General features: G+C 37.6%; 2 protein-coding genes across 19 annotated transcripts in view; one reads left to right on the forward strand and one right to left on the reverse strand.

Moving 5' to 3' along the window:
- LOC119785918 (potassium voltage-gated channel subfamily KQT member 4) overlaps positions 1–7623 on the forward strand; it is an 82847-nt gene extending 75224 nt beyond the window's left edge. For all 18 annotated transcript variants that reach the window (XM_038288863.1, XM_038288864.1, XM_038288867.1 and 15 more), the window contains 3 exons: positions 5098–5229; positions 6491–6629; positions 6708–7623. In XM_038288863.1, coding sequence (XP_038144791.1) covers positions 5098–5229; positions 6491–6629; positions 6708–6911 — 475 coding nt within the window. In that variant the 3' untranslated portion in view covers positions 6912–7623. The remainder of the gene's footprint in view (positions 1–5097; positions 5230–6490; positions 6630–6707) is intronic.
- A 4122-nt stretch (positions 7624–11745) lies between these two features.
- On the reverse strand, positions 11746–16175 carry cfap300 (cilia and flagella associated protein 300). The gene is made up of 6 exons (XM_038288884.1): positions 15803–16175; positions 14232–14301; positions 13968–14125; positions 13710–13882; positions 13258–13324; positions 11746–13097 (listed from the first exon to the last, which is right to left on the reverse strand). The coding sequence occupies exons 1-6, from the start codon at positions 15878–15880 to the stop codon at positions 12966–12968; spliced, it is 678 nt and encodes a 225-aa protein (XP_038144812.1). The 5' UTR covers positions 15881–16175; the 3' UTR covers positions 11746–12965.
- Between the last annotated feature and the right edge of the window lie 7799 nt (positions 16176–23974).

A 23974-nucleotide genomic window follows, 5' to 3' on the forward strand; every position in this document is an offset into this window, starting at 1 on the left:
ACAGTCAGATTGATTCAAGGTTTTCTATCTAAGGAAAACCAGTTGATTGCATCGACTCATTGACTCGAAGGCAATCCCTCACACTAAACATGCATGTAGGAACAGTGGAGAGGAAGAACCCCCTTTTAACAGGAAGAAACCTCCAGCAGAACCAGGCTCAATGTGAGCGGCCATCTGCTGAGGCTGACAGGGGTTCAAGGAGACAGAAGCAGAAATAATAAAGGCAACTGTGAAAGACGACCCCGTCCAGGAAACACACAGCCAGGCAGACGAGCTCCGAGCCAGCTCCCATGTCAGAGGGTAAAGAGAGAACATCCAGCCAGTCAGAGTCAGAGAAACTGGACTACACTGAAAAACAGGCTGATCTCAAACATCTATATAAAATTTATGGCAGCAGCACAGCTGATATTTCTCTCTTCCTCTGGCCTGTTCCTGTTTTGTCACGGCCTAACAGGAACAGGCCAGATGAAGCTACTATGAGGAAAAACAGAGATGGCATAAGGTTAGAGATTGAGCTATCAAATACTGCAGAGTGGGAGAACAGAGATAGAATGATGAAAAAGGGGTCCCTATGTCCTCCAGAAGCGTACGCCTCTAGCAGCATAACAAAAGAGATAGCTCAGCAGAAATGTGCAGCATGTTGACAGCAGAGATGACAGCAGCATGTTATTTAACTAAGACAGAAACTGTGCAAAAATCAGCATTAATATAAGTTTAAGGTTGTTGGGAACAATGATGGTTATAAAGTCTTACAGCTGCTGGGAGGAAAGATCTTTGATTACGCTCCATGGTGCATTCAGGGTGCAGGTCTCAGAGATCAGAGATGGTTTAGATTTTGCACAAATAGGTTAAACTATGCACAACCATAGTTTGACCTATTTACAGTAGCACTGAAATGAGCCACCAACCCAAATGATTCATCCATGCTGATCTGTTTTTCCTAAAAAAAAAAAAAAAAAAACAAAAAAAAAAAATCGTGTCCTAATCTCTGTCTGATGTTTTTTTTTTTTCATTTTTATGTATTAAACAGATAATTCCAAGAAGTCGCAAGCATTAGCACAGACTTGCCACACCATCCAACATGCACACTCTCTCAGATTACCTGGATGAAATTTTTTTCACTGATGGTGGCAGAAAAACTACAATTGCTAGCAAACATCTGGTGCTTGGGCGGAGCTGTACTCCTGGGGGGGTTGATGAAAGCAGTTTACAATACCTCTGTTTCCAGCTCCCTGATGTCAGCACTGGAGCCTGACTGTATTTCTCAAGGTACTACGAACCTGTCTAAGGAGCTCTACATTTGTAGATGCCCTTGGAAGAATGACCTTGTTCATGAACATAAGTGAGTTTTTAAGATAGTCCCAGAATGCTTTGGTAGGATCTATACTTCACAACAAAACCCCTTTAGTTTTTCTGATTTATAGGTTTTCTGCATCATTTAAATTTCGTAAAATGTTCCAATGGAGCTCCTCACAGGATGCTCCAGTTGTAATGTTTGCATTTCGTTGCACTTCATAAAGATGTCTTAACCTAGTGTTTCACCTTTCACCTAAACGCTACAGTTTTTGGTTTAATATGTAATTGTTTAAAGACCTGTGGTCACTCCATACCTGATTTTACTTTTCTTTGGCTAAATTCAAGCAGATTTCTAATAATATAATTTGTTTATCAATTGTAGAAAAGCTTTTGTCCAGATATGTTTTGTATTTTGTAGTATGTACTAACATGTTTGACTGTGTGACAGTGTAATGCTACTGATGGGGCATAGCGCTGTCTTCTCAGGTTTGTGCTTGACTCAGCAGATAACTCTAACCTCAGCTGCTCTGTGCTGCAGACAATAGGAGGGAGGGAGTTCCTATAGATAGTGCAGGTGTGTAAACAGCAGGTGTTTTCACTGTGTTAACATACCGGTACGTTTGCATCATCTCAGCACGGCTCATGATTGATGTTAGGGAAACACAGGTTTTATTGCTGAGCCTTCACTTTAGATGCTTGTGGTTTATCAGTGCCGGACCGCTTATATAAATGTGCATGGTGCTGTGTTAATGTATTAAGAGAGAAGAAGAAGAAGAAAACAAAGCCTGAGTGCCCCTCTACTGCAACTCCCCACGTGCCAAAATGTGATGCTGTGTAACAAATTCTTGCAAGCTTGCAGTCTTTGATGAAGTGCCTGCTTTAATAGATAAATAATTTGGACACTTCCATTTATAGTGATCTGATTTCATTTGTTTTTTGTTTTTTTTTAGCTTTCTGCATCAAAATTTTAATACATCTATTATTTTCATGTTTTTAATGAATTTGTTGTAGATATATATTTCAACTCATAGACTAGCTTTTGTCACTGACTGTGGCGGGCACATAGTTATATCTAGAAAGACTCAAACCTGCTCCTGCAGTGGCTCATTCGTCTTGGCCCACCTTGGGTACATGTCAGCAAAACAGTCATTTTTAATTCCCAGCTAAAACATGCCATTGGAGAATATCTGGGTATCACCTTTGCTGAATTGCAGAAATGTTTGCTGGGGCTTTGCAAGCATTTTGGGCTCTTCCTGACACTTCCTCGGTCCCCAGTCATCCCTGTGTTTTTCTTACATTTCAACTTCCTAGCACCGAAAAGTATGACTTACTAAAAGTAATATCTTTTAGTAAGCCACGCCAACGGTGTTGCGCAGTGGCTGGAAATGATCTGGAAAAGGGTGGGGGCGCTGAAACCTGACTCTGTGTTATCAAAGCCATTTTAGTGACCAGGAAGGAGAGTCAGCATTTTAAAGAAACCCTTAGAGGATATAAAACCCCCCTCATTCCCTTTCAATCTTTTTATTAACCTACACCTGAGACCCACATTGGCAAAAAAAAAAAAAGAATAAAATCTGCGCCTACTTGCAAATTAAGAAAAGGCGGCTTGCAAAAAATACCCCAAGCGCATAAGTCATCAAGAAGCCAAGTGCTGCGCATGGAGAAGGATTATGACGCCTGCAGGTCACCATTAGCTCCTCCCCTTTCTTCACATTTTCCTGATTAATTCAAAAGTTATTCTCTTTATAGGTTATCCTAGTGCTGGTTTACATGAATTTGTTGTTGGAAGACTATTAATCTTTATATTTATTACTCATCAGCTAAATTTCAACACATTTTAGATGCATTGTCATTTGATGACATTTTTAAATTTGCTGCATTAAAAGGTACAAGGTAACTTTGATACCTGTAGGTCTTTTTTTTTGGAGTCTCGAAAAGGGAATCTCAAACATTTTGAACAAACCTAAAAAAATAAAATAAAAAATAATGGAAAAAATAAATAAATAAAACAAAACCCAAGACATTAACTAGTATTGGTAGTCATAGTTAAAAGAAACAATACATAGAGCACCATTTATAGTGCTAACACCACAAACATTGTGCCTTTTAATGGTTTTCTATTCAATAGATCAACACAAGGTCTTTATTTTGTGGTGGAAGAAAATGATATGCAGAAAACCTTCATGGTCTTTTGCACGCAGACCCAATATGTTCAGTTTTGGTCTCAGCGGAGCAAGCTACATTCTTCCATATGTTCTCCACATGATTTGTAGTAAAATGCAAATTATAGTCCTCCTGGTGTTTTTTTTTTTTTTCATTAATGGCCTACTTCTTTTCATACTTCCATAAAGGCCATATATACCGTTCAAATATATAAAAACAAAACTTTAAGAACACAAATAAACAAACAAAATCTTGCTGAATATCCATACTGCTCTGGAATACGCACGGTAAGGAAGGAAGTAAAGAATACCACATCCTTGGGTAGGAATGAATACCCAAGGATTGTGATTCCAGGCTAACCCCTTTGTGGGTTAGCCTGGAATCACAATCATTGTGGATCATTTGTGGATCATTTGTGGAATCACAAAGAAAGTCAAACTGAAAAACTAATATGGAAGACTTGTCCAGTTTGCAAAAATATCATCAAACTCAAAGTGGTACTCAGGATTTTGCATTTTCCCCAAATGCTTGTTTAAATGGTCTTTATAGGATCCTGACCAGAACATCACAGAGCTCATGTTGTCTTAGGTGACAAGGGTGGCAGATGGAACTAAACAAAGACGTTCTATTGGATTTATGTCTGCGGAACATGAAGGCCGGTCAATGGTCTCAATTCCTTCACCTTCCAGGAATTGCCAGCACTCCTTCTACTGTACATCACCTGGCATTACCGTTAGTATTGTACACTGTAATAGTGCCAGGGCTATGACTTATTTTAAAGTTAATGAATGTGCTTGCACTAGGAATTTAAATACAGTGTTTTTATATTTATTGATTCATGAGATATATTTTTTTTGTAATGTATTTTACAACAGAGACAGAAGCTACTGTAGCTCAGTAACAGTTTTCTTCTCTCTTATTACCAAGTCAATGGAGAAGGAGACCACAGCTTAGTATTCCCATTCTGTAAAAACATGATACCAGCCTTACATAGAAATAAAATAAAAAGAAACAGGCATTCTTAAAAGGGTCTCAGCTTTTTCTAAAATGATTTTTTTATCTCTTCTACAAGCTTTACCTCCTCCTGCATGACCTTTTGGCAGAACCCCACTGCCAGAGCAGGTTGTGAGTGATGTTTTACCTGGTACAGTGGTGTATTCTGGGTGAGACTCCCCCACACTAGTGTGAGGGTGGTGATTATGAGCAGTGTGCATGGGGAACTGGGAGCAGCTGTGGTCTACCAGTGGCTCTCGACACAGCTGTCACAATGACAAAAGAGCAGAAACTGTGGATAGAATAGAGGTGTGTGTGATATCCTATTCGTGGAATGGTGCTAATTGCTGAAACAGCAAATCCCGATTAGAAAATGTCTCTTGCAGAAGCGCTCATCGTTTCAATATATCCACATGGTTTAGTAGGTTTGTGACTGCTTTCTTTATGGGCCTGTTGGTGAATGATAACGTCATGCTGACTTTAATTAATCTTGTTATTCTCAGGGTGGCCTGCATTATTTCATAGCCTCCTGCTTCGGCATTTTTCTAAAGGTTTACAGTTCTACTGTGAGCTTCCTGTTCTGTTTAAAACTCTGTTCAGAAAGGTTAAAAAAGAATAAGAGTGGTGTTGTGTTTGTGTGTGCAGGATACTGAAGTTCCTTGTTGCAAAGAGGAAGTTTAAGGAGACTCTCCGTCCATACGATGTGAAGGATGTCATAGAGCAGTACTCTGCAGGACACCTGGACATGCTGGGCCGTATCAAGAGCTTGCAAATTAGGTACCTTAATCTTCACATAACACGAGTCAATATCTTTAAATCTGAGCTATAAAACTCTGTTATGATACATTTGTGTGCCTTTAACACTTTGTGATCTAAAGACTTGACGCTTATGAGTTATTTTAAATGATTCCTCATACCAATATAGCGCCTGACACTATCAATGTGACGAGTGGAGCTCCTCTTTTGAAATACTGCCTATGTAAGTTGAGAGAAGACGCACGATCATTGACCAGGTCATGTGACCTGGAAGAACGCCGCTAGTCCTCTGTGCCATGCGGCACAGTTCGGCCTGTCCCGCCCTGCTCTCCATAGAGCAGCAGCATTTCTCCAGCCCTCTGAGCTAAACCTAGATGCCTAGTGCGGTCCTCAATCAAAACACATGGGAGGCTGGCCGGCTGACTGTTAAGTTTAGCAATGGTACTGCGGCACTTGTGGCCAATAAGGGCGCTAGACATTAAAGTTACAGGTCTAGTGCCCCTAGTGGCCACAAGTTACACTGCGTTCCTTTAAAAATACAACGATTATAAATACTTAGAATGTTCTGGCTCAAATTTTTTTAACATTTCAGTACTTGAAATTAATTTTTCTTTAAAAGTTCCTAATTTAGGTTGAAAATAGAGATGAACTATAACCCATAACACTATAATTATACACCTAAACAAAGCCTAAATGCAGTAGCATACTGCTTACAATGACTTGTAAAGTGTTAACATCCCTGTAGCTTCTGTAATATTACAAACCGTAATGCACTACTTTAGGTTTCATAAAAAAGAGAGAAATGTTTTTTCCACCAAACGTGGAAGGAGCAGATCTGATTAGATCAGACGAACGAAACATTTTTGTAAATCAGCCAAACTGGGAGTGTCTAAAGTGCTGCCCGGTGGCAGTTTCCAGCACCTGCACAGATTTTAGTTTCCAGCATATATGTGGCCCCCAACTGAACTTAAGGAATGATGCTACATTTGGCATCTAGAACAGGAAATAAAGGCAAATGCTGACTTATTATTTTTAATTAGAACAGAATTCTTGCAGAAAACATAACATCTTTGAATAAAAGGCCTTGACTTGGTCTTGCCTTATGGGGTCTTAACTACAACACTGTCAGAGATGTGATAATTACCAGAATGCATGGTTTCTGACCTTAGAAATTTTAATTGCACTGGTAAATTCAGGGGTAGGATAAGGTAAGACTGAAAAAGGATAGGATAAGGTAAGAAAGAAAAGTATTGGATGAAAGAGTTATCTGTCTGTGTAAAAGGGTGGATCAGATAATTGGCCGAGGACCTGTTCAGCCTGATAAGAAAGCACGTCCTGAAAAAGGAGAGAAGACGCCTCCAGAGCTGGACCCGCTGGATGAGCTCAGCATGATGGGCCGTGTGGTCAAAGTGGAGAAGCAGGTACCATCAAAACGACACTACTTGAAGAATCTGTGTGAAATGAAATCATAAATTCGGTATCGGTCTGCATTTGTTTAGGTACAGTCTATTGAAAACAAGCTGGACCTCATGCTTAACTTCTACTCCCAGTGCTTAAAGAAAGGCTCTTCCCACGTCACACTGTCCTCCCTTCTGGACCCCGACCTGACATCTGACTACCACAGCCCCACAGACCAAAGAGACCTCTTCCCCTCTGCTAACACGCTCAACATCTCTCAGTCTGACAGTGGGAACTTGGAATGACAATGAATCAGATGTCAGGACACAGAAACTAACCCTTTACAGTATGTCCTCCTAAGGCTGAGCCCTGCCTCTGAGCAGCCCAACATAACAGACTTCCTCTTCAATTCAAATTTATCCTGTTTTGCCTTCCTAATCTCAAATCTCCATAATCCTTCTTCCTGGAGTCTGTGAAGCTAATCAGACAATGACCACCAGGTGGCTCTAGCTAACGAGGAGCCTCAGTCAAAGCTGCTCACCACACACGCCTCTCAACTCACTTGATGAGGAAACTACTTGACTACTGAAGCTGTTTCACCCACTCACATCATGCTGTATCTGTTCGTACTTTAAAACATCAATAGTGGACTGTGGAAGGAAGTTTTCAAAAATATTTGGAGGGATCTTCTCCTTCCTCTGTTTTATCCTTTTTTCTCTTAGGCTCTTGAAATGATGGAATGTCATTTAAGAAACATTGCCATTCAGCTATTTGGGTGACAACACAGTTCTTCATACTGTGATGAATGTAGCTTTTTTTTGTGCAAGATAAACTTAAAAACACAAACAAGAGCCATAAACACGGGAAGAAAGTGCACATTTGGACCTGGCTTATCTTCACCAGCTCAAGGTCCCATCCAAACAAGGGAAATTCTGTTTTCCAAATCCTACATTAATCACCGAAATGTTTCACATTAGAACTAAGTGAAAATAAACAGCTGGATTGACTGTGGAGCTAGACTTTAGCGTAAGCTACTTTAGTGTAAATTTCTGTTTGTTTTTACTTCTGGTCTACAACAAGCCCAACTGCAAAAAAAAAAGAAAAGAAAGACGCATTGTTTCCAGCTAAGACGGCGTTATATCGAGGATTATGTAGGACTTAATAGACCACTGTGTTACATTTTAATTGTCAAAACTTTTCAAGACCTTTGTGCAAACAATAAGCTATTAGTGCCCCAATTTATTCAAGTTTATTTAACAAATCTCTAGATGCTCATGTCTTGCAGCCCACACTACTGCTATATTCATTCATTGGGCTTGCCTTTAAAGGAAAAAGATAGAATCTTCCAAAAGACGTTCTGCTAAAATATCACTAAAAGTTTATTATATCTTCAAAATAACGCTCTCCCTGTGTCTTTGTTTAGGATTAATGTAGATCTTTGGACCCAGAAGCTAGAGCAGAATATCTGCCTTTTTGCTAATTTGCCTTGAAAATGCCTAAATCGATATCGGTCGTATATTTAAATATAGTTTTCTTTTTTTGGAATTGTTTTTAACAACACAAACAGGAATAATTTGAAAAAGGGGCTAAAAATGAACAGAGTGCTAGAAAGGAGTTGAATAAGGAATTAAATTTACTTAAAAAACTAGGATCTATACAGTAAAGTCAATACATTATATTTGAACTTATAAGATGAAATTTATTATTTTATTTGAGTTTGACCTTTGAAGAAAAGAAAAAAAAAGAACCCCCCCCCCTCCCCACCAAGAATAAGGATTTCTAATTTTTGTATCATACACACCAGAACCACCACAAATAATGTAAAGATGGCTTATTACTATTATGATTTCTAACTGATACATATGCAAAATACATAGTCTAACAAGTTTAGGCTAGAATCAGCCAAGGATCAAAAATTTATATCTTTTCCATTTTGTCACTAGAGTGGAAACATCATTCTTGGCGCTGTGATTAATTTGGAACCAAGCTATAAACGGGTTCTAAATGGGGATGTTGTTTTACACAGGAAGGTATTTGGATAATAAAGGTGTGTGGTTCTAAATACCGTCTCATAGCTGCAAACAGTTGTTGTTTTGAACAGAAGGTCAGCTAACACCAACGGGCTTTCAGTTCTGGCACAGTTTGCTTGATGGCTGAGAGATTCCTGGCTGACTACAGTAAAGCCCAAAATGATTTAATACCCATTTGACTGAGTTTAAAAATGATTTTCATTGAACAAACATGTCTAGGTTTCACATGGAATGCATCAATCATCTCCCAAAAAAAATGTAAAACAATATAAAAAAGTATAAGTTCAAGAGGAAAGATTTTATTAGTTTTTAATTTTAATTAAAAATGTATACACTCCTCTAAATAGAGGAAAAACTTAGCTGGTAATACATCGATCAAATCTTTCATGTAATCTGATTTAATTCACTTCTGCTGGTATTTTGATGATCCACCCTTGTTATTAACCTAATCTTTAGCTCCCTCCACAGGTTCCTGTTTAGAAAACATTGATAAATTAAAAAGATCAATTCTGATTGGGATATGAATATGTCTGGGTTAAAAAAGGGACTTAGGACATATTTAAAAATTAACAGTCTAGTAAAACTTTATATAGAAGTAGGCGCATGTAAAATCCTATCAGAAACATTTTAACGTTTTGGATCAGTCCTCTCTAATTGAGAACCTCTCTTTCACTCAATCTTTAATTCAGCTCCAGCAGACAGCACCAGTGACTGATAAACTAATCAGAAGCTGCTTTAGGGTGACCAGTTCTACAACCAGTGTTAAATCCTGTTCTTTTTAGTTTATACTTATAAGAGAAATCTAATCACTAAATCACCTTTTAACTATTTTGAGGGCTTAATCATATTATTTATAAAACAGCATTTACCTTTAGGGTTTAACTCTGTGATTAATCAAAATTTGAAGTTATGAGTTAACCTGAATTTATTTAAAAGTTCCAACCTCGTAATGTTAAATTTTTCCCATGTTTTAGACTTTTTGAGAGTTATTTTGACTGAATCTAAAATCTGGCAAGGACGTGTCGAAGTGGCCTAGAAAAAGAAAAGTTCTTATGTGTCTGATCGCCAATCTGAGGAGCTATTTGTGTTCTGCTAGTTTAAAAACAACTTCTGTTTTGGTTTTTCTGCCATCTTGGAATACCATGAGCTTTAGCCTTTGGGTCCAATAAATCTGGATTTATTCTATAGAGATTTCAAAAGAACGTTGAACCAGTTGGAACTAAGATACGTTTTGTTAATTGTTAGAGAAACTCAATTACAAAAAAATAAAAATTGTGATTATCCATTTAAAGGTATGAAAGAGGATTTTCTCAGAAATAAAATTTCCAGAGGAATCTAAAATTACTTAATCGATGGATGGCATTCTTGCACTTATGGTCCCCGTCCCCTACTGTTGAAAGTGGACAGGCTATGTGTTTGTCAATCAAACATTTGCATCTATGTCCCCAGTACTTTAGTTACACTATACGCTGTTTGACTAGCCATCTGTCATTACGCCAAAGCACGAAGAAGTACAGTACTCCTACGCTTGCTTGCTCCTGTGGCTTTTTTTGAGTTATTTGTCCTTTTGTGTAAACTTGAGCATCAATGGCCAAAAAAAATCCTAATGTACCTAACCGGAAAAGAAAGCCTTTTTTCAATGTACTCAAAAAGTGGAGAGAAAGTGGGAGAGAACGGAGCCGGCTAAGTGTGTTTAACAGATTCTTTTCAGAGTTGGCCTAAAGGAGCAAAAGGGTCTGAAAACGGATGTAAAACTTCTGCTGGACAGGTAAATTCTATTTAATTCTGTAGTAAGTACTGTAACATTTTTAAATTATGGAAAATGTAAAGTCAAAAACGCGTACAGTGATATGTTGACAACAAAGAATATTCAGCCTGCGTTCCCTGTTGGTAGCCTAGTTTATCTGCTATATGCGGCTAGTTCAAAAAGAGGTGATTAACTGCGTACGGCAGAGGTGGGAGCACTGACGCATGCGCACGATTAAAAAAATACACAAACAGCCGTTGGACATATCTTCCAGCACAGAATCCTCTTTCCTGCCTTTAAGCTCAAAATCAGTTTCAAAAAACCGAATTTAGACATTTACTGCACTGTTTTTCCAGCACTAATATGTCTTTAACCTTTCTTTTATCCAGATTGTTATTCTCATTAATGCACGTGCCAAGATGCTTCATAACCAACAGTGTGCTGTTCACTATCAAACTCTAACAGAATCTTTATGTTGATAAACAGTAAGGCATACAGACAAACATGAGCATTGAAAGCAACTCCTTTACTTAATCTACTTTAGCACTTGATTAAAGGAACACCATTTTCTTTGTGCTAAATTTAGAATTCATGTGCTAATTTTCCTTCCTTTAATTATTCCCATTTTATTTTATGAATGTTTTCTTTTTTTTAAAGTCTTGTGGTTGGTGATGCAAAGGTTGAATTTGAATTTATGTTTTTTCCTTTGACGTAAATGCAGCATTTTTTACAGAACTATAAGGATTCACACTCATTCATCCATGGACATTGATGTCATAGTTAATGTTGCACAGGTTTCCTGTATGCAACAGTTAAAACACACACAGAAACCCTCCATTATTATGATTTAGTCTAATATGAAACTTTTCCATCTCCAGTCGGGCCCAGCTGACTCAGGTGCTCCACTATTCCACTGAATTCATGCTTTAAAGCAGTGAATGTACTTTATCACTCTGCCTGTTTAGATATCTCGAGGCACCATTCAAGATTTCTGTTCATTTCAATGTAAAGGTCTTGGATAGCTTTATTTCTCGGGATTTGAAGAGATGCCTGTTTATAGGAGGCAGTTTTATAATGAACAGTTCTGCAATGTGATTGTTTACTAGAATGTAGAGCATCATCGGGATTAATGGAAGATCACTGTATTGCATGTTGTTCCTTATGTTGCCCTTTATTAGGAAAATATCCTACAATAATGTATTCCGGAAAGAAGATCAAAACAAATAACTTGTGCCTTCTTCCCCTTATTCTATAAATGGTGTAGCGTGGCTTTCTTTCTCCTTAAAAAAAAAAGATTGGAAATATTTAAAAGAGGTCAGTGTCTTAGAAAAAACACACAAAAAGCTTTTTTATTTATTTATTTATTTATTTTTTGCCCATCCCTTGACAAAAAAAATCATTGTTGTGAAGATTTAATCTGTTACAACTGATGTATATTTTTCTGAGATATATTGTGATGATAATACTGTATTGTCAGCATATCATCATACCTTCATAGACATCAATAGGGTATCTTTAACACCCTTCAATGTGGAGGTTGGAGGCATGGACATTTTTGTCGACACAGAAATCTCTGCAGGCATGTGTGCTGTAATAAGCATGTCACATTAGTTAAGATTGGCTTCCACACAACTACCTCTGAGGCCACTAGGGGGCACTAGTTTAGAGACCCGATTAGGAGAAACAGTTAGGGATTGTCCAACTGACTGAATGCTATGCATGAACCAATCTGCACGTTCTCTTATCTATTTATGACGTCGCATCATCCGTCCATCTTTTCACTGACTTGCTGCCATTCGACATTCCACCTCATTACTCTTTTAGCTGCTTTCCTACTGTAGGTCTTGAAGCTGCTGTTAGAATAAAGCACGAACTGAACAAGCAATAAGAAAAACGAAAACTCATCACAAAGTCTTCCTAGTCCAAGAAACAGGGGCAGTTGGCTGAATAAAATGCAATGATGGTTTGTTTTCTAATCTAATCTATATGATCTTTTAAAAGAGGTACAAAAATGTGTTTCTGCTGAGAAATTTTTTTAGAAAACTAACTTATTAATTTATTTGTTTCAATAAAGCTCTTTGGACTGTTTGTTGCTCTGGGTCTCTGATTTTTCCATTACACTATGAGACACTTAACTAGTCAGCTGTGATCACCTCATCCAAATCTTTTACAGGCTTTAACATGACATATTCAATTTAATACACTTTAAGGTATGTTAATGTGTTTGCAGGTGATTGTAGACACAAATAAATTCATACTTCTGGGGAAAAAATTAATTTGATGTTTCCAACAGAAGTTGTTTTTGGTATTTAAACACACATTCACCAGCAGGTTATTAAACTCAATTCAATTTAAATAAAAATGTTTATATTGAGCATGGGCTCTTATTGAGCCATTTTTCAGATTTCTGGCTATGGAACTAAAAGGACCTTATAAAGGTTTCTAGGCATTGCATGGTCGACTATTCTTCCTGTTTTAAGAAGGAAGGTAGAAAGTCCTTTATGGATGTAGCTTCACTTGACAAAAGAAAATTTAATTTTTTTTAAGCTACATTTTTGACTCGTCTTTCTTTTTTTCGGCACTCAAAGTGTGAACTTTCCCACGCCGAAGATGTGGTAAAACAAAGTCACATTTCGTTTAACCGGATCCACGATCAGGTAGGCAAATGTTTGTTCCTCATCTTGAGTCCCAGGAAAACAAATGCCAGACTCATCCTGAGGAATAAGAACAACAATGTGTTAGAAAACCAGTCGCTAAAAGCTTTGTTTTCTTAATTGCTTTCAAGTGTATAAGTAGTGGTTCTTAATTGGTTTTCTATGGGTTTACAGAGAGAGACCAAAGTATATCCTTATTCTATGTAAACTGGTCACTTACATAGGCACTGACTTTGAGCACAGTGGACACCGCACTGATCTTTCTTGTATCTGTATCCTTTTGAACGCTGCAAAATAAAAGCATTCATGACAGATTAGAACATATGGGGAAGTTTAGAGCCATACATCCATCCATCCAACCAGTCCAGTCCTGTAGTTTAGATTTACAAATATTCTAATAATATAAATAATTTTGTAGCCTAGCTTGTTTATTCAGCAATGTGTGGGGCAGGGCAGCTAGGTTATAACTTAATATCAATATTTTCTGTTGTAACTTTATGAATATTAACTCACGGAAGCACCAACTGTGTAACGGTTCATTTTAATGGTTTTATAGCATTTAAAGATTAATAATGGAAGATGTAAAGACAAGCATATCCTATTTAAAACATTTGTTTTTATCTTTATAACTTGAAGTCCTATAAAACAGCTTAAATGCTGAATTGTGCTCACCTTATAAGGTCTTTGTATAGCTTCTTAGTGGTGCTAATGTAGGGATCAATGTTGTCCTCATACTGACAAAGCTCCCCGCCGAGACACAGGTGCTTAAAGAGGCAAAAGAGAAACTCTTTCCGTTCCGTCTTTCCAACAACATAGTAGTGCTCAGAGTCCTCTTCCTGTAACATCTGGAAGAGAAAATCAGCTTTGACATCAAACTTAGAAATAATTTAGATTTAAAGAGGCAGATGGAATAAATGCTGTAAGGATCACCTGTCGAAGTTCATCGAAGTCAGGGTAGACATCATGAAAGCATTTAACTACATCACCAGAAGGCCTCAAGATCCCGCAAGAGAAGATTGGATCAAACAGCTCCATGGAGATCTTATTACAGGGCACCAGATCTACGCTGACAGACACAACTGGCTTCTCTACAACACACGAGCCTCTCAATATGGATTCGACTTCAAACATTTTACAGCAGATACCATCAATTTTCTGCAATCACTTATAAAAGCATATCTGAGGATGACGTACCAAGAGGCACCCGGAGTTTGTCCTCCATATTTCTCAGACTGTGAATCACCTTAGGGTCTTTAAAGAAACACTGAACAAAAAAAATGAGAATGGTATTAAGCACAGTAATGCTATACTGAAAAGATAAAAGCAGGTGAACAAAATGGAGAGTACCTAATGTTTTAAGACAACACGGTTGCTATATTATCTGGAAAAAGGCTGAAGTCAGATTTAAATGTCTTCCAGGTCTGATTAAGCATGCAAAAAGAAGGCAGAGTATATGGAAAAAAGTTTCTATTTTTTTTCAAGCATATAGGTAGTTTTCTATTTCATCCATCTATTGTTTGTCCATAATCCATAACCATTAATTTTCCATCCATATACATCCATCCATTCAATGGTCTGTCCTTGGGTCTGACAAGCCATTATTTTTAAGTGCCGAAAGGAAGGCAACTGGACCTCATGTGTTCATGAAAAGAGAAGAGGACTAATCACAAGGTATGTAAGTCCTCATGATTAATATTTCCTTGATAAGTATGTACTACTCAGGATCCATCCATCCATCCATCCATCCATCCATCCATCCATCCATCCATCCATCCATCCATCCATCCATCCATCCATCCATCCATCCATCCATCCATCCATCCATCCATCCATCCGCAACCTTGACAAAATGTAATTTGAATATGGAAAAGTATGCCATTTTTAATGTTTTTTTTTATTTAAAAAGGAAATAATTCTGGATATAATAAGTAATTATTCTACTGTTTGCTCTTATCACAGGGTTAAATACCGCAGTGAAGTTAGTTAGAAACTGTATATTAGATATTCAAGCTCCGTAGCTCACAGTTGATCCAATTCAGAAGCTCAGACTTCGGACAGCCGCTCTGCTAACCAGAGGCGTAACCAGAAAATGTTTATAAGGGTGGCCAGGCAATAACCAATGAACACTGAGGGGTGGCCGAAAGTGGATAGGCAGCAGAACCTCAGGGTCAGTCTATATTGTTCCAACGGGAAAATTAACAAGCAAAACATCCATATTTTCTAAATTAAGAAAAACTATACTTTTCTACAGCCTTTGCTAAAAAATAGATGCATATATTTAAACACCCGTCATCACATCCATTGTCATTACTTACCTACTTATATCAATAAACATTCTGCATAAAATTTATATTTACAAGCACTAAAATCTACATAAATTTATTATTAAGTTATCATTAAAATTGTTATTTATCTATGATTTCACTGAAGACTCCTAGATGACTTGCAGAGACAGAGAATTTTCTCTTTACCCCATAAGACAAAATCTAGCTCTGACAAGAGCATGAATTCTGTACTTATCTTTAATTTTAGTATATTGATGTGTATAATTAACCAAAAAAAGTTTTAATATTTTGAATATTTTACTTGAGAGTATTACTGCTGCCACCATCTGTATTAGAGGGAAATAAATGGTAGGGGTGGCCAATGATTGGCCCCCCCATCTTGCTCCGCCCCTGCTGCTAACTACACGGAGCTTGAATATCTGATATCCAACATCTAACTAACTTCACTGCGGTCGGTATACATTATATAAAGTGTCTTACCAAGGCAAACGTTTCACAGCTGTAGGGGTGAAAGTTACTGTCAAAGCTGTAAGCCTGAGCCGAGATCCTCCTAAGCATGGACCTGAGAGAAACCAACAAGCCAGTTAGACACAACTCACCCGGAGAAACGACAGAAATTCAAACAAAAACCTTTTTCGATCACCATTTCATCAAAAGGTTCAAGGTGTCTTTATCTTGTTGGAAAGAGAAGGTCTTAGCCGGAAGAGGAGTGAAAGAAAAAGTTTGCTCAAACGCGCATCCCTCTCCAGCCATTGCGAGTTCCACCTTAAAATGTCCGAAGCAGTTCTTTTTATGAAGAAGAGAACAGATTCATCAATCAAAAGTCACTGCTTATATGTAATGGAAGGAAGGAGACTTTGACTCTACCTTGTTGCGGGTAGTTGTTGCCATGGTAACGGACGCGTAGAGACGTCCCAACCCAAATTAGGAACTTTCTCCTCCCAACTACTGAGATGAAGAGCTTATTTTCTTTTATTATTTTCTTTCATGTTATTATTTTCTTTATTAAATACGTATTCATACATTTTGTGGGCCTATAAAATTTCATGTGGATTTTTACCACTAGATGGCGACATTTTCCATATAAGCTCATGCTCCTTGCAGTATTGTTTCCTATGTAGTGGTGAACTATTAATGTTATTTTAGAAAATGTAAACTGTTTTATAATAATTTTGTATAAAAGAAGACATATTTTTATTTTTGTAACTTCTTTTTATTGAGCATTAGCACTTGAGGCACTTACTAAATCTAAATCCCTATTCAAGTACAGAGACAGGAGCACCTCTGTGACCTTCAGTCTTAATTTCTATGAAAGCAACAATGCTGAACTTAATTTAGAATTCTCCTATCTATTTTCATCTTCCATCCATTATCTGATGTGCTTGTGCCAAGTGGGGTTGCGAGGGGTGCTGGTGCCTATCTCCAGCTGTCAATGGGCGAGAGGCGGGTTACACCCTGGACAGATCGCCAGTCCATCGCAGGGCAACACAGAGACAAACAGGACAAACAGCCATTCACGCACACACTCACAACAAGGAGATTTTAGAGAAGCCAATTAACCTAACAGTCATGTTTTTGTACTGTGGGAGGAAGCCGGAGTACCCGGAGAGAACCCACGCATGCTCAGGGACAACATGCAAACTCCATGCAGAAAGACCCCAGGCCGGGAATCAAACCCAGAAACTTCTTGCTGCAAGGCTGCGGTGCTACCCACTGCACCACTGAACAGCTATTTTCATCTTTACTCTTTTTATTTATTAATGACAAGGTGGATTAATGAATGACAATCCCATACATTTTTGGTTAAGTCATACTGTTTTTCTTTTTTGTATAGGCCTCGGTCCTGTTAAATATGGAAGTTAGGTCCCTCTGAAGGCAGCTGCGCCTCGGAACTTCCCTTCCTGGTCTTTTCCTGGGAGCAAGTTATTTACTATTCTTAACTCAAACTGGGTAAAACCATATAAAAAAGGACTATAAAACAGGAGTAAAAAAGTAACAGCGATTATTCCAGGTCAGGTCGTTACAGGACTGAGAAACTGCTTAGGGTTGGCACAGCTGTGGGCTCAAAAAAAAAGTCAGTGAGTGTCCGGCAAAGATTGAGCAAAGATTGAGCCCTGAACAAGGTCATCTCCTCCTTCTTATACCTCATGATTTGCATCAGGGGGATGCTTAGCTCCATGCCTTGACCTTTATGCATCTTGCCTCTTTACCCTAGGATTCCACATAGCTCTCCTTTATCAGTCCGTCTCCAAGATGTGCCCATATCCTTTGTATTTTTAAAGTCACAAAGGCTGTCCTGATTAGATGACCTCTGTACACACAGTGACATCCACCATGTGAAGGAAGGCCTTCTACTCTGTCTAATCTGGCTAACAAAGTAACAATGCACATGATGTATAAAGAATAAACCTAACAGTCCTGAAAAGAAAAAAACCCAGAACTTGAAAAGCATGCATTTTTCTGCTATGACCATATAGGTACTTGACTGTTCATTCATTGTTACAATTAATTTACATCCTGCACAATATCTGATGTATCAGTGTTGCAGTTAAGACCACACCAACGAGGACCAAGGAACACTGAGACAGACAAGACCAACACATCTAGTGACCAAGACCAATATCAATGGTTTTGGTCTCTTCCTCTAAATGTCTTGTCTCATCTTTGGCCTCTAAAGGTTTTGGTCTTGTCTCAGTACTCCTTGGGCTCATTTGGTTTGGTCTTGACTACAGCACTATTTATCACACATTTAAGGAAGTTCTTAGAGACCTCTACATATGTTTTGTTTAGCTCTGCACAATAATCAAGTAATTCCTATCATTTCAGCTTTTCCTAAGGAGATTTGGGATTGTTTTGTTTTGTTCATTCCATTAAGGGACACCCTGATCCATAATATTAAAGAGTTGGCACAGTTGAATGTGATTTTCTTAGTGGAAACCCTGGAATTATTATGCTGGAAATGTTTTCTCTCTATGTTGTCAGTGGTTGCAAAGCTCTAAGCACAGGCAAAGCAGATATGTGTTTATTGGATGGTCTAATGCCAATTGGTAAAAAGCGGTACCAAGTAATTCAAGATTTCTTTTCAAAATATTTTGCTGTCATTTAAGCATGTTCCAAATTGAATTTGGGTCCATAAATCTGCTCTTATTTAGGAATTTAAATAGTGACATACCAACAACATGGTAGAGCTTCTCATTCATTCTTTAGATGGATTTTTTTGTCCTGGCCTGTGGTGTCATCAGGATGTAATTCAGTCTATCTCCCTCATATAAACAGAACTATGTAATGGAATTTGCAATGATTTAATAGTGATAACACCAATATTACTTCTCGAACCTCACTGTACCATGATTTTACAATAATAATACATAATTGGAGTGTCTCGGTGTACGGCTTTAATGACAAAGAAAAACATACAAGGATTATTCACTGTGTGACAGTGAGGAAACTCTTACAGCTAAACTAATTGTCTGCATGTTTCTGTATCCTGGGTACAACACTACGTGACAGGGGTTTAGCAAATTGAACAAAAATATATCTTTTTTTTTTTTTTTTTTTTACTGATTGCATTCACAGGGCTGAATGGAAACATGGCAGGAGAGAGGTCGGAAAACTTCAGAGAAATGTTGGAACCTGACTGTGATCATATCTTTCCATTGTACCTTTGCAGATTTGTCTGTTGATATGGAGCCCTTTCCGTGAAAGTTGTTTTCTGCTATGAGATAATATTTGTTTGATAAAGACATCTAACAAAAACCTCTTTGTAGATTCTTGCAAAATATTTTCCCTAGATAAGGAGACATACAGTTTTATTACTTACATTAAAGGAAAGTTTATTAAAAAACGATACCTATGATATAGAAATACTGATCTTACTTAAAAGTGTTATGGTGGATTTTCGCAATTTTTTTTAAAAGAACCAGCCTCTCAACTTAAAAAAATGCACATGCACAACCCTGTACTTGCTCCAGATTGGGAACGCCTATTAGACCTGTGCGGGAGCATGCATAAGCCCATTTATCCTCTGGCACGCTCTATTCAAAAGTTGCTGTTCTCATAGTTCATACAGGCTTATTGTGCCTGAACATCCAACAGAAGGACAACGATCTCTGCCCAATGACCCCCAAACATTCTGCCCAGTTACCTTGAGCACAAAGCGTAGAATGGTGCTCAGGCTTGAAGGACAATGGACAATTCATCTGGAGCATTTCAGATCTAAAAAAAAAAGGTAACCTTTTTCCAATGAGCTCATGGTGAGACAGATTTATGTAAGTACTGATGCCAGGGGCGTTGCTAGGCACAAAGCTTTACTGGGGCACTGGCCCCCTACCGCATATGCCCCTCCTTCCATACATAAATACAGACAAGCACACTGCCCAACCCTGATACATTCCTACCAAAATTACCAGTTGAGATATTAATGAGTATAAGAGCATATTTGTTTTAACAAACATGAACATTTTCAACATTGCAGCTATAAAAAATAAGACATCAACAACTTTGACAAATAAAAAGTTTCCTTATACACATTCTGATGTAATCATTAATTCCTAGGTTACAGAGTTTTAGTTCGGGGGAAATTTTAACTCGTCCTGAGCTAAGTTTTCCTTTTATTTTTTTAACATTAAAGTGTACCTCATATTTATCATTTTTGCAAAGTGGTCAATCACTTGTGACTCAGCTTAGAAAGTTCTTCCTTTTCAACTGATAAAATAGCAAGATGATGGAGCCTGTCTTTTCCCATTGTGCACCTCAGCCAAGTGTGGAGCCTTCTCAACACACTGAAAGACCTTTCACAACTCCAGCTGTAGACTGGGATTGTGAGGGAGATCTGGATGACCTGCGTTAGTGTTGGGAATATGATGTTATCAAGCAAGTTGAAAACACACTGCATATCCTTGATAACAAGGCTTTCTTTTTTAACCAGGAAAAGCTCAAACCATTTTGAATTAAATTAATGTTTTTTTACTCCAAATTTGTGCTGGGGATGGTGGGACAACTTCACTTGTTTAGGACCATCATGCTTTCCCCCTAAGTCACTAATGTCCCCTTCTTGTTTGTGGAAGCTGGTTGTTGCATCCTCATCACCTTCATGGTCCTGTCTCTCCTGTCCTTCACCTGTCTCTTGCCTGTCAGTCTCGCCTCCTCCTCCCTTTCCTACTCCAGCACCTGCATTCTCATTCTCTACAGCAAACATAAAAAAAACGTAAATTTATAATTATGTAAATATCTATCATATTACTTATAACGTTCCTAATGTAACTGGTTACATTAAATCACTAATTCATTACGGGACCTTACCTCCCTCTCTCATCTTGTTTTACTGATTCCCTGTCTCTGCTTCGTGTGAGGAATTTCCTGATATCCATCTACAAACCAATGCAGTAATTTTCAGTTAGTAGCCTATAAATCATCTGGTTTCACTGGGAAAATAATAAAATTGACAGGTAAGAAACATTACCAGAACTAAAAATGCGTCGTGGCCGCACAGTGTCCCATCCAACTCAGTTGAGAGCAGCGCGTTAATTTACCTGCAGTTCATGCAGTGACATGCGCTGACGTGGGGGCGCTAATACATCCTCAATTTGGAGTTAACAACACACTTGCTCCGCATTTGAGTAGAAATATACGTCTCCTCCCGTTAGAAATATCTAAATTGATGCATTAAAAAAATGTAATACTGTTGCAAATATTCATGAGATTTATACTGGGGCACAGCTCATTTATACTGGGGCACGTGCCCCAGTAAATGGGGTCTGGCGACGCCGATGACTGATGCTTTATGCTCAGGTAAAGTCAACAAGCTAAATCCCAGTGGAAGTGTTTTCTGACAATGTCTCCACTCCTATTAAGTCATAACAGTTATAAAAACAGCCATCACACCCAAACAATGTGATTCATTCAAGTTGGTTCAGCTACCGCTCAGCTATACACAAACAGCAACACGCCTTAGATTTATCTTTCCCTTTTGTCGACTGATTAATTCTATATTTACTTGAACAATAAAAAAGAAATTATCCATGATAACATATGATGTATAGAAGTTCAGTAATATATATATATATATATATATATATATATATATATATATACTTGGCTTAAAAAGAATAACATGGAGTGAACTAGCAATATTTTGCCCCTTTTCTTTCCAAATTCATGCTTATGCTGCAGATGGAAATGATCTCAGAGCATGATAACTCCTTTTAAGGAGTGAAAAAAAAGGGATTATTTTCTGCTACTTGGCTTCAGGGACTAAACTAAGTTATCATACTGACTTTCAGTGGTTTTCAGGAACATTTTCTTAAATGCTTTATTGAAATAAGTGTCAATAATTAGATTACCAATTTGAGTTGCTTTTCTCCAATTAAGGACCTTAAAAAAGGAGACTTGAACAAATGTCACACTGCTGAATAAAGTGAAGGATATTTAAGAATCTAAAATTGAATTTAACTTAAATGTCGTAACAGAGTAGATACCAATACGACATGGATCTGAGCAGCAGTTTTGATACCAATCTCTTGGGATGAAACTAAATAGAAGTAGAGGTCTGCATTAGAAGAAATTTGTCTTTTAAAAGACAAACTGACAGAAAGTGAAAAGAAATACACCGTATGTGGTTTTTTTATGTGGTTTTCCTAACTGGAAATAGAGCAACAGCTCCATTCAGAAAAGAGGCTGTTATCTTCTCAAGCAGAGGAGCTGAAGTATTTCAAAAGCTTGTTCATAAGATAGCGGGATAGAGTGGGATAAATAATTTCAGCATGCAGTGCTCTATAATGATTTTAAAAAATGCCATGTAGTTCAGACACACAAGCTTCTTGATGAAAGAAAACTAGTTCCTTCAATCCAGTTTTAAACTGGGCGTGATTTTAAGTCATAATCTAAGCTGGAAACCCCAAATAGAAAATGTTCAATAAAAAGTGGCAAGAAGCATAGCAATACTGTCTAGAGTAAGACGCTTGCTTGATCATAGAGCACGACATATCCTCTACAATTCATTAGTTCTTCCATACAATAGTTATTGCATAGAGGTTTGGGGTAATACCTACAAAAGTAATCTAGATTTACTTATCCTACTTCAGAAAAAACCTTTACGAATCACTCATAACGTTGGATTCAGAGTTCATACTAATGCACTTTTCTTAAAATCTTACATCATGAAAAATAATACTCAATCGAATTTAAAACTCTTGCTGTAGTGTACAAAGCAAGCCGTGATCTACTTCTTGGCAATATACAAAAAAATGTTTGCAATTAGAGAAGAGCATCATAATTTGAGAGGACAATTTGTATTAAGAAGATTTGGTGTTCGCACCCCACTTAAAAGTCTGGGGCTCAGCCGAGCAGGAGTTAAGTTATGGAATGGGTTAGATATGCAAATAAAAAAGGGTACCTCAATAAGAAAATGTTAAAGCATGTATTAATATGTTATCTTTAAGAAATATGCATGATACCCAAACATTTAAATGTGATAATTTTCAACATTTCAATATTTACTAAAAGATATCTTTTTTTTCTGTACAACAGCTTTCAAAATAAGACATGATAAGACATGATTTATAATGCCTTCTTTTAGCAAAAAACCTTAAACTGTATGTTACATAACATGAATATTGTTATTGGGGGTGGGTGAACTTCTACCTAATCCTTTTGAGCGCTACTGAAATGTCTTCACATCTCAATATAAATCTTGCTTGTATTGTTGCTCAAAGAAATTGAAATATAAAAAAATAAATGTACCACATCGACAAAAAGAGTCCAGATTCAAGTGGGTGAAATGAGCCTCATACAAGCAGTGGCCAGAATCTCTTATAAAAAATAGAAAAGCACTCAGAGAGGATGGACCTCCGCCAAGTAGCTCATTTTCTCTGACATATTGTGACTTCCCTCTTAAGCTAATTCCTGTATTCACAGAATATGTTAATAAATTCCTCGATGCAGATGGCGATGGTGATGTAGGTACCACATCTGCTCAGGTGGTCAGATCTGCTTGGGGCCCTGCCCTTTTTTATGACATCATCATATGGCAACTCCACTTGGACGAACTGTATTGCACCCGTTTCTTAAGATTCAGATCTCTTTTGGAGTCTCACCATATTATTACCTATATTTGCTATTATTGTACATTTCTTTGGTGATCTAAAGTAGCCGAAAGAAAAAAACAATTATTGTAAGTCTTGAAGACAAAGTGAACCCTGCCATATACCACGGTGTTAAAGAAGTCTCAGCTTATTTTTATTAAGATCTGAGGGAAAGGGAGGACAAATTAAACATCTTAAAAATTACTTTTGTTGAGATTTTAGACAAAGAAAACAATTATTCTACTTGTAGAAAACGAACGGTTGGTTTTGACATGAAGTTAAAAGTATTGTAGCTTAATATGGCCAACTGACCGAGTTAGCTACTGAGTGCATCTAGCCACAGCGCTACCCAGCTCTGCCCTTTATATTATGGTCTTGCAGTTACCTTGTTCGGCATAAACTTATTTTTTTCAGTTTTGTTATCAATCAGGTAAAACTTCATTGGTCATTAGAAACGCTAACACTACAGATGTTCTCGTCTCAGCACATGGACGCTGCTTGATATTATTATTGTCTACGCAACCACAATGTTTTACATCGTGTGGCAATATTCAGCCAAAAATGTAGCATA

The sequence above is a fragment of the Cyprinodon tularosa genome, unplaced genomic scaffold, assembly GCF_016077235.1.
Source record: "Cyprinodon tularosa strain WSP-4 unplaced genomic scaffold, ASM1607723v1 ctg26, whole genome shotgun sequence".
In the NCBI taxonomy this organism is placed as follows: domain Eukaryota; kingdom Metazoa; phylum Chordata; class Actinopteri; order Cyprinodontiformes; family Cyprinodontidae; genus Cyprinodon; species Cyprinodon tularosa.